At 42.5% G+C, this 11,792-nt stretch overlaps 1 protein-coding gene across 1 annotated transcript in view; it reads right to left on the minus strand.

Moving 5' to 3' along the window:
- The window catches only part of BARD1 (BRCA1 associated RING domain 1), a 47,119-nt gene extending 36,142 nt beyond the window's left edge, over nt 1-10,977 (minus strand). Inside the window, exons 1-3 of the mRNA XM_075431064.1 lie at nt 10,826-10,977; nt 10,637-10,723; nt 7,173-7,318 (exon numbers count right to left, since the gene is read on the minus strand). Coding sequence (XP_075287179.1) covers nt 7,173-7,318; nt 10,637-10,723; nt 10,826-10,977 — 385 coding nt within the window. The remainder of the gene's footprint in view (nt 1-7,172; nt 7,319-10,636; nt 10,724-10,825) is intronic.
- Nucleotides 10,978-11,792: the final 815 nt, after the last annotated feature.

Consider the following 11,792-nt stretch of genomic DNA (forward strand, 5'->3'; position numbering starts at 1 on the left):
GTCTGGCTTCACAATGTAGTATGAGCATAGGAGATTTCTAACCAGACTATAGCAAGGAGAGAAGTTGGCTCTCTCACTGAGTCTTCCTTGGAAATATGTTTAACAAGGTAGTCTGCGCATGCACAAGAGAGCACAGAAACAATTTTCTAAAAAGATACTACAGTTCATCTGAAGATGAACGGGAAGAAAGCAGGCAAAAATAACATCCTTACAAGAAGGTTGAACATTCCTGACAAATTTTGACTGAGCCCACAGATATAGCAGATCAATCAGAGGAATATATAGCAAATCTGTAAGTAACTGTGTCCTGTCACTTGATCCTTTACTCCTTGGCAGTAAATAAATTCAAGGAAGCTACACATTTTGACGATCTCAAACATTCCTTCAAAAATATGCAGTAGAGCAATTTTGTAAGTCATATTGTACATCATATCACAAATCAATAACCAAGATGATTGAGGAATATCCTGTACTCCCAGTGCATGAAATAACAATTGAGAATGAGGGCTATACATGGTGTCTTCAATGGCTTCAGAATAAATTAAGTAGCATAAAGTGACTTCTAAATTAGAGATTAATTTAATTTGACAACAACTCTTTCAGTGCAAAAGAACTCTAACAGGTTTTTTTTACAGATTCCTTCTTGGAAACCAAAGTTATTTTAGGTTACTGGACAAGTCCTCCAAAGTAAACGCACAAGTTACTGTTTCTGTTGCCTCCAACCTCAGTAACTACCATTCACAAAAGTCTTGGTGATTTACAGCAATCAATTGCAAAACCAATATTAATTTTGCCTAGTGAGACAAGTAGGGTATTATTATCTCTAAACAGAACCGAGACTGAGTGTTTAAGAAACCCCCACTAATCCTGAAATAAACTACACAGTCTCAATTATTAAAAGTGAAAGACAGACAGTCCCTGCAACAATGTATTATTTTCACTTCAGTGCAGTAACTTTCTATGGATAATTTGCCTTTTCCATACCTTCTCTTCTATTTTTGGTGTTAGTAACCATAGCCTGTTTTCCACAGCAAGCTGCGATAAACTCACAGATAGCAGACAAACTAATCTCAATATCTTAGCCACAAAAAAATGTCTCAAATTTCACTTAAAACAGAACTGTATAGCTAGTAATTCAACATCAAAACAGACATTTGCAGATTTCTTTTAAAACAATATTTCAAGGTTAAATCTTTCCTCAGTCTTAATTTAAATTATGCTACTTACGCCTTGAATTGAAATATGCTAGATATTAGGAGATTTAGCTAAAGTAATATGTAAGGCATCAGACCAAAAGTGTCTTTAAGAACGCAGCTTAAGTCTAGCTACTCAATCATTCAGGTACCTACACATAATCATCAAATACAGAGCTGCAGCTATTTGGTTTTCCTGTAGGGCTGAGCTTGGTGCAAACAGGAAAAAAAAGCACTGAAATTGAGACTGAAATCTCATAACTAGCTAGCCTTCAGAAAGATATCATAGCCAATTTCTTTCTTACAATAACATCTAAAAGAATGGAAAAGCTTGATTGCAAACAGATGCAAAATACAAAGCACAGTTACTATTTACTTGTCTTGCCTTCACTGTTTACACAACTAACAGATTTCCTTCTGGAATATTTACCTTGCTAGAATTATCAGTCATCTCCAAGTAAAGAGCAAAAATAAAATCAGCTTGAAAAAGTGATTTTGTGATGGCCAGAATTCTTTTTGATGTCTATAGCACAGTAAGACTTTAAAGTCCAAGTGACAAATTCAATCAAAGGCACTGTCCTTCAGAAGTAGGATCTAAAGCAGCCTAACATAATTAAGTATTTACACAGGAAGCTACATATATACCACTTATGGCAGCAAGAAAGCTTGCGAAAAATCAACCACAAGGGTTCTTAAAACTGATCTGTTCATCACTGGTTGCTCAGCAGGGATTTCCTAGTCAGATTACTAAAAACCTGCTGAAAATACACCAACTAAATACCTTCCCAGGATTATTTTTCCTCACATGCAACTACTGCAGGTGTATGCATGTTTTAAAACAGGAAGGCACTCACAGAACATGGTTAAAAGGCCACACATACTGCGAACAACATTCGTCACATCGAGAGGCCAGCAACGCACACCCAGGGTATCTCTCCGAAGCCTGCTGGGGAAGATACTGCAATTTCTGCCAGGGTGCCTGCTGTCTCTCAGCCATTCTTCACTAACTCCATCTTTCAGAATACTCTGGAGCTAACATCAACTTTACCTGAACAGTTCTGCGTAGCATCTGCAAATAAATGTTATTCTTGGGCTCTGTTACCCCTTTCCTCCCTTTCCAAAGCGCACGAGGTAGGGAGTAGAAGTAATAAGGACAAATGGCCAATCTACCCTCTCTGAAAATCTAATCCTTTGACAGACCCAGAGTTGTGAGAGGGAGTGAGAGAGGAGACAATAGTGCTAAGAAACTGGAAGGAAGTTCTTATGATTTTATATAAATCAACATTTACATATTAAGAGCTATTATCTGGTAGCTAAGAGCATTCAGTTAAACTACCTTCAGAGAAAATTGTTCATAGCAAAATCAGTCCAAAGGAATTTTTTGCTGTCTCCAAGTTGGAAGCCAGAGCTTGTGTCTCAAGGGGAATGAAAAAATTACTATACGTGATTAAGATTTAATTGTCTTTTTCATACATAAGAAGTATCCTCCCATCTTTAAAGATGCATTGAGACAAGGTAAATCAGTAAAGCATGCCTTACGAGTTTTAGATTTTAAGCATCTGAAATAGTGTAAAGACTATCCACAATAACAGCATTAGATCAGCCTATAATAAATGTGGTAAATTTATTCCCCATTACCTATTAAATGTAACATTAATATACACAATATATTAACTGAATTCTTTCTAATTTAGACTTTTTCTGCACATAATAAGCACGTTTCTTAATGCTAACATTTAATAGAGTTGAACTTCTTAAATGCTAAAAGTGTTGAGAGCAGACAAAAATATGAGGAGATACACAGCGCCTTGAAGCTAGAGAGCTACATCTCCAAGTTCTGCTGTACTGCAATAAAAGGCTAGAGCAGGAAAAAAAGGAGCAATTACAAAATGTGGTTTAGCTATCATTAATCTGCATCAAAGGAATATAATGATGCACATTGTGTGCCATTCAAATTATTCTCTATTATGGGTTTCAGAACAGAAGTTGAGAAATCTCTTTGACAAACTAGTCCCTTATTAAAAATCAAAGGGAAGTGCTTTGGTACCATCTGTGCAACATTAGTGCCTTCACTGAAGAACGATTATTTTGCAAGTTAAGTATTCAACACAGGCGGAAAAAGGGAGAAATTCCAGCCATTCAAAACCTCATCTCTAGCTATTATGAAAAATGTCATAGCATACATGAAATGCAATGTAATCTGTTACAACAGGAGTTCAACGTCTTTCCCTCCACATCAGTAAATGTGAAACTAAATTATGATACTATAAAAGCTAATCAAAAGTTAATCTCTCCTACTGTCCACCGGCATCAACATAAGCTTAAGAAGCTTTGAACAACACCTGCAAGGTCTAGCTTTGTATGAGAAGAGGGGGGGAAGGCTTGCTGTTTGACTGTGTTAGAGTGAAGCAGATTATGTTACAAAGAATAAGGTGAAATCATCTACGAATGGTTGTTGTGAAAATTTATGACAATCTCTTATTTTTACAGAGCATCATAAAGAAAAAACTGCTGAAGTATTTAGAAACTGAAAGTCATTACTGTAAATCAATGTTCTTCATCTCTGGTACACTATATACACCATGTCCACAATTCAACAAGTTCTTTACAAATTGCCCACCTGTGAAGCCTATCATTCCATCAGCTCCAATTCTCAACAGGTCTTGGGCTCTGCAACATTAGGGCTACAGATTTTGAGGTGCAGACATTCCATCTACGAAGTCTGCCAGCCAGATAGCTTCCTATTACCATCACAAAGGTACCACACTAGGCAGTGAAAAGCTCAGACAGCTCTCCTCACCTTGCAACAGACTAGGAACATGTCTAACAAATGAATTAATTTTGCAATTCAGCATTTGCTACCTATAGTTTGCAATCACGCCTGACCACTCTGATAGCTTTCTACGATGGCACGACAGGCTGGGTGGATGAGGGGAGAGCCGTGGATGTTGTCTGCCTAGACTTCAGCAGGGCTTTCGACACTGTCTCCCATAACATCCTCTTAGGGAAGCTCAGGAAGTGTGGGCTGGATGAGTGCTCGGTGAGGTGGATTGAGAACTGGCTGAATGGCAGAACTCAGAGGGTTGTGATCAGTGGTGCAGAGTCTGGTTGGAGGCCGGTAACTAGTGGTGTCCCCCAGGGGTCAGTACTCGGCCCAGTCTTATTCAACTTACTCTTCAATGACCTGGATGAAGAGATAGAGTGTACCCTCAGCAAGTTTGCTGATGACACCAAACTGGGAGGAGTGGTGGATACTCCAGAAGGCTGTGCTGCCATTCAGCGAGACCTGGACAGGCTGGAGAGTTGGGCAGAGAGGAACCTGATGAAGTGCAAATGCAGGGTCCTGCACCTGGGGAGGAACAACCCCACGCACCAGTACAGGCTTGGGGCGGACCTGCTGGAGAGCAGCTCTGCGTTAGAGCGACCTGGGTGTCCTGATGGATGACAAGTTGACCGTGAGCCAGCAGTGTGCCCTGGTTGCCAAGACGGCCAATGGAATCCTGGGGTGCATTAAGAAGAGTGTGGCCAGTAGGTCGAGGGAGGTTCTCCTTCCCCTCTACTCTGCCCTAGTGAGGCCTCATCTGGAGTACTGTGTCCAGCATCTGTAGCATCATTTGCTGTGCTTCACTTTAATTTAAAAGTGAAGTATTAGCTGGTTTGTGCCGTCTTTCCTGAATTACTTGCTGCTGCTTCTAAGAACACACACGCTTTTTGGCAAAAAGCTATTCTTATCCCAACAAAGTGACATCCCTCATATCTCCTGAGGAACCTCAGGCTACAGGGATTTTTATACTTGCAGCATTTAACACGTTGAGCTTAACCCTATCCTTTTCAGTCACAGTAGTTCTCTGTTTTTTTAAAGACAACACACACAACCTACTGCATTCACTACGTATGTCGTAGATTAACAAATGGTTGATGTGACGCATTTGCATCAGAAACTTCACTGCGAACAAGGATCTCAAACAGAAGCATCGAGACAAGCCACAACTGTCTTAAAACAAGGCATATAAAACAAATATGTACAAGAAATATAAACCAAATGTATGGAAAGATTCCTTTTTCAACTTCTTCTCTTCCTTTCCTCCACAGAAAGATTGATTTTTTCGGTCTGTTTCCTTTACTGGAAAATAAAACTCAATTTCTGACTTTCTGACAAAAAAGTAAAGAAAACATTGTTGACAGGAACATGCCAGAATCACAGTGGTGTAAGAACACAAAAGCAACTCCTTAGCAAGAGATGCCTTGATTCTCCAAACTCAAACATATTTCACTTTGTATACATTCAAGACATACATCTATGGCAGGTGACAGATTTGCCAGAGACGAGCGACAAAACATCCAAAAGGATTTGCTCTCAAAATCTCTAAAGCTACAGCATCCTGTGATTTGCCACAGTACAACACACAATTGGCTGTTGTCAGAGGTGTGCTCATTTACTTTTGTATCCCAACCACTCCTGATAGTGAACTATCACCAGCTCAGGAGGTTTTTCCCTTAACCTCAGTATGAAACATCCAAAAGGCCATTAATCCTCAGTAGAGGACAACGACTACAAGTGATGGAAAGTAAACTCCCACATTAGTTCATAACTTTATCTCCAAATAAAACGCTCTTGTAAGCTTAAATTGTGTGTCTGCTTTCAAGTTACAACAAGGAACGATAAAATGAACCTCATTTTGTTCTGTGGTTTAACCACACCATGCAAACCTTATTTTAGAACTATAGGATTAAATGTATTATGCAACTCCTAGTACAGTGAAACAGACGAATTTGTAAGAGTTAATCCATCTGTAAGAATTCTCCAAAACATCTAAACAGTAACAATATCATATCGTATTTTAAATGTTTTATTTATAGCATTACAAAAATCTTCTCAGAGATTCTCCTCCAACTATGTTTTTAAAAGCTTTCATCACTTCAAATGTTTCCCTGAAATCCTATTTAAGCCATCACCCACATTTCCTATGCTCCAGAACACTTAATCACCATAGGAGTTTATATCTATATAAAATGTATTCCTTTACAGTTGGACATAGGCTTCCAGCCTCCTCACTTCAATGTATTTTGATGTCAATAAAGAGATACTGCACAAATGAACGTGAAGGTGCCCATGGGATTGACTTAGAAAAAGAATCTTTAATTTAGACAAACACATTAGGAAGCAACAATGAAGAAAGAATTACCTTTTCTGTATCTGACAGCTAAATGAATGTTTTCTAAAACTTAGTATTACATAAAATGCTTCTCTCTGGGCTTGCAGAAGAGACATACATTCACCTACGCTCATTTCACTTCTCTTTTTCCTATTTTGACAATCAGCCTAAAATTTGATAAAGAGATGAATTCCCAGAGTACTCTCTCTGCAATCTTCTAGCACAGTCAGCAATGACAAAATTCCATTGTAGCAGACTAGCTGATTGCTAGGGACCAGAAAATAAATGAGTTAAGACTTGCCTCCTTCCCCTTTTAGGCAAGGAACACAGCTAATTTTTTCCATGTACCATAACCCTAAACTGAAAATTACTGGGACAGCATGCATGCCTTGGTGCACAAATACACAAGAGGCAAGAGAACATGTGCATTAACCCTTTAATATGGCCCCCCTAAAGAAGTGTATGCTGCAGAACATTACATGTTTCTGCTCCCCTAAAAGCAAAAAATATGACAACTTGTGCCCCCAGTTTGTGCAACTAACTGCCACGTGACTTTGGAATCTATCCCACTCTCGTCTAATTTTGGAAGACAGATTCTAATGAATTATGGACCAACCTGCTCATGCAGATTTCTTAGTAAAACAGATTCAAAGAACAAGCAATCCATACAGACAGTTCTCTTCAAATCAAATTTTCCAAACATGATTCGGAACAGCCTTTTAGAATCTTAATAGGGCCGCACTGCTCATTGTCTATAAAGCCCATGAAATGAAAAGGAGTGTTCTGGATTCGACAGCTGTCAGAGACCCAGGTTTGTTCTTACCTGAGGTGTCTGCACCCAGCAGATGCCGCAGTTTGCTGCAAAGCTGAATCATGCTATCTAGTTGCCGGTTTATCTGTGCGTCTTGCACCCAGGCTGGCACGTGGCACACTGGGCATTCTGTGCCAACACAGTCACCCACACAAGATCTGAAAGTCAAATGAAAAAATCCATTATCCAGCGTAAGATATCTACTGTATTCGCTATCAACCTTTATACAGCCCAATGCTCAGCAAGAATCTCTTATTTTAGTATTGACAAACCACTATTGTAAAGCCCATATGAGTTAGTCACAAATGCAGGAGAGGACATATTTATCACAGCAAGTGACAAGCCATAATTAAGCCAGCCAAGTCCAGAGCCTTGTCAGGACACTGTCATGAAAGACATGGTATCTTGTGACTCCCACAGACTCACATGCCAATGCCAAATTTCAAGGTATGCTAAAGCTGTTTGTCTCCAGGTAACAATTAGGCCCACACAGTTAAAACTTCACATTCTTTTACACCTCAGCTGGAGACAGGGCTGTTCTTCTGCAGCCTTCTATTTTTAAACAAGTGACAGAAAGCCAACCCAGAGTAAACTATCACTTCCACTTTTTTCTACTTAAAATTTTCTTGATATTGTTAAGTATCACCTGTCTGAACACTTTTCTGTAAGAATTCCCATAAGGATCTGTAGGTGTTCAAAGTATTCAATCACTTCTCCCTTTCAGAGCATTTATGTCAGGAGATGATCAAGGTGGGGTGGGGGAATATGTTTACTTACTAAAGGTCATTTAACACTTGTAGCTTCTTAGTAATGCTACTCTCCCCATATGAGCCTAAAATCTTTTATTCATTTGTTTAGTCCAATGAGAGGACCTTATGATTTGCCATCTGAACTGCAACATTCAAGGGCCATTGTTACTTCTCAATTCCAACCTATCCTATTAAATATACGTTAAAATTTCACATACTCAAGACTGAATTAATTTCTAAAGTCTCCGTTGTCTTACCACTACATAGCATGCACAATACTAGCCAAAGGTAAAAAAGTATTGTGCCTTCAGTTAATTCCAAGACAGGAAATTTGGTATGCAAAAATTGCTGCTAGGTGTGTTTTGTGCTTTAAACAGCTTGGTCAGAGGAGGTAAAGAACCTTGCGGTTGAGACACTGCTACGATCAGTAGACTGAAGTACAATTCTTGGCTCTGACATATTCTAGATGACATTGACAAATCACTTGGAGCAAAGATAAGAACCGACCAGATCTCCTTCTCTAGGAAAGTTGGCCTCAGGTCTCCCATGTCTGTAAAAGCCAGTGCAAAAGAAAAGCAGAATGACTTTTATACCACGACATTTCCTAATTACTTCTAGCTGTTGGGTTTTTACAGTCATTATCCATTAACTATAACTAACTTAGTAGAGTTACTCAGACAAAACTGCAGAAACTGATCTTAATAAATATCCCTGCCCGTAATAAAACCCACGCTGAGGGAGAACCGGTTATATTATGTGTGACCTGATTATTGCAGTTCATTAGTTTCACGTATTTCACTTCATATATCAGAAGCCAGCTCTGGCCATTCAATCCACTCCTTCCTGGGTATATTAATAAATGTCTGCCTTTAGCAATGGATCAGAATCAGTTCACATCAGAATACTGCAGGTCCAATCCACAACCTACCACATTTGCTTGTAAACAAATTAATCTAAATTTCCTTAGGTTTATCTAAAAAAATAGCCACTATCCAAGACTCACTCAGTCATCGAAGGACACATTAAATTGCTGACTAAAGGGCCAGGCATACAAAGGAGAAAAAATCAGATATAAGAATAACCTGGGTAATGGCAAATAAGCTCTTCTTCTAGAGTAAGATGTAGCTGCTAATGAATGCTTAAAACTCCTATTGGCAATTCTTTCCAGCCTCACCAATGCAAACTGCATCACCTTCTGATGTCTTGAAAATTTTTCTTAAAAGAAAAAATACTTCAGCAAACAGTGGGTGTTTGAAATCTATCACCTAGAATACACTGAGTTTATCCAAAATAAAACCACAAGGCCTTAGATGCCCGACAACTAAACAATTATGTTTATTAAGCCACCCTCATGCTACCCTTCAGCAACCCACACTACATACGAGAAAAAAGAATCATTTTATAAGATACATAGGCATATATTTATAAATAACTTGTACAAGCTTCTGGAGGTTACCAAGTACTCAGTCGACAGGTAGCACAAATGGAACAAGTAACAAAAAAAATTGCTTCAGATAGCAGAATCTTCTACTGCAATTAAGGGCCAAAGCTGAAAAAGAACTCACATGTCTGGATAGAAGGAAATAACTGTACTAGGGGGAAGAGATGCTGAGGGCATCTGTTCCATAATCAGTTACTCCTTTAAAAAGCCAGAAATTCTTTTGTTAGTATTTTACTCCTCAGGCCTTCAACGCTTTAAGCTCCCATTAGAAAGGTGCAGCTAAAGACAGGGAGTAAATACGCAGCCATGAGGGAAGAAGGGGTTTTCCAACATAGTGACTACAGTATTAACCAGAGGCAAAGCTGAAAATTTAGACTGGCTTACAAGTAGAGGTTAGAAGGTGTCTATCTTCTCCACTGTAACAAGCATAGGATTTTAATAGACAGCTCACATCTGTGCTGTGCATGACGACTGTTTAAGATACATGACTGACCTTTTAATTCCCCGTGGTTGCATTTGCATGCTGTGAAGAGCAGTGCCACACAGGAAGGTTCCATCACCTTCCCCACATGCAGTTCTGGGGCAGAAATACTTCAACCTCAGCCTGCACTGATGATGCAGTGCGTTGTCCTAAGACAGGCCAAGCAACTACCACCTCCTCAGATCTGCCTCTAATAGGATGTTTCTAACTCGACTCAATTGTTTTTAAACACTCAGATTATTTGACAAACTGTTAAGTAGGGGTACTTATGCTATCCCAACATGTTGGGATGCACGTGAATACAGGGTTACAGTGGCAGACCTGAAGAAGCAAAGCCATTAGCGTAGCAGAAGGTCGAAGGAATGACAGGCAGCATCCAGTCCCCTCAAGCACAGCAAAGCCCCCTTGGAAACAGGCAGCATCCTTCCAGGCTGCTCCTTTTTGTTTGTTTTGAAGCGAGGAAGGAGATGGCGATGGCAGCAGAAACCGGAAGCTGTTTTCTTCTCCTGCCCCACTACGAGCGGACCCCTCCCCCCCCCCCCATCAGACCAAGGCCTCCGTTTGCACCTCGCCAACACCCCGAAGCCCAAACCAGCACTCACAAAGCCAGGCCTTCGCTCTAGCAAGCCAGACACCCACCCCAGAGCAGCGAGCCAGAGCCCCCGGGGGGCAGCAGCTCCCGCCTTCCTCCCCCCGGCCAGAGAGCACCACGGGTGCCCACCCGCTAAGGCGCCGGGCAGTGGGGCGGGCGGGGACCCCGGGGAGGGAGGCCGGGGACCGAGCCCCGGCGCAGCGCGCTACTTACAGGCAGAAGACGTGCTCGCACTGCCCCAGGGACACGGGCTCCCGCAGGACGCCGGCGCTGCGGGCAGAGGAAGGAGAAAGGCGGCAGTTTTAACACACGCGGCCCGAAAGGCACAGCGCCGGCGGCCGGGCCGGGGGGGGGGGGGGGGGGGAATGGGGGTGTGAAGGGCAAAGGGGGAGCGTCTGTTACCAGCGGGAGCAGCTCAGCGCCCTCTCCAGCCGCCCGAGCGCGGCGCGGGTGCGGGCCCAGGGGGGGCCGGGCGGCGCCATGGGGGTAGCGGTGAGTGGCTGGCGGCCAGGGACCGGCCGGTTGCCCGAGCGGCCGCGCAGCGCCTCACGCATCGCTGACCGCCGCCGCTCCGAATCGCCCGCCCGCCCCCGCTGCGCAGGCGCCCAAGGGAGCGCCCGCCCCAGCGCGCATGCGCGTCCCGAGCGGCCGCGCTGACGGCCCGCGGGGCGCCGCGCTTCCCGCGCTCGGGAGCGGGGCGGGGCCACGCCTGAGGGGAGGGCTGAGGGGGATGGCGGGCTGGCTGCTAGGCCGGCTGAAATACAGGGCAGAGATACTTCAATAGCATCCAAATTGATCGAATACCCAAGCCCGATGCATCTACATACGTATTTCTAATATTTGTCTGGCTATAACGAACATGTCTAATCTGACACAAACATTTCCTACCCAAATGAGGCCTGAAACTGGCAGGCGGGCGTGGTGTCATGTCGCGATGCTAAGGGCCTCCTCCCTCACACCCAGCACGTAGCCCAGGCAGGGCACCTGCCCCATCCCGATGGCTTTCCGCTCCGACTTTAAACGTTTAATTTCCTACCCCCTCTTCCACCCGTTCACCAGCTTCAGACTGACGGAGATACTTCACCAGCCACCAGTACTTCGGGTTTCAAAGGTGGTTTTCTCCTTAGCCTGTGCGTCCAGTAGTACCTCAGGGCTCAGCCCAATCTCGTGCTTTTCACAGGTTGCTGTTTCCAAGGTGGTACCTCCACAGACACAGCCCCCGCCATCCCCGTACAGCGTAATTACTGAAGCGCATAAAGCAGTTATAGCAGGAATTTATCACTTTCAGGTAGAAATACTCCTGGCCAAATAAAAGATAGAGCAGGAATGCCAGGAGCGATTTATAACAGGCTTACTGACATTTCGCATC

This window comes from Opisthocomus hoazin, chromosome 9, assembly GCF_030867145.1.
Source record: "Opisthocomus hoazin isolate bOpiHoa1 chromosome 9, bOpiHoa1.hap1, whole genome shotgun sequence".
In the NCBI taxonomy this organism is placed as follows: Eukaryota; Metazoa; Chordata; class Aves; order Opisthocomiformes; family Opisthocomidae; genus Opisthocomus; species Opisthocomus hoazin.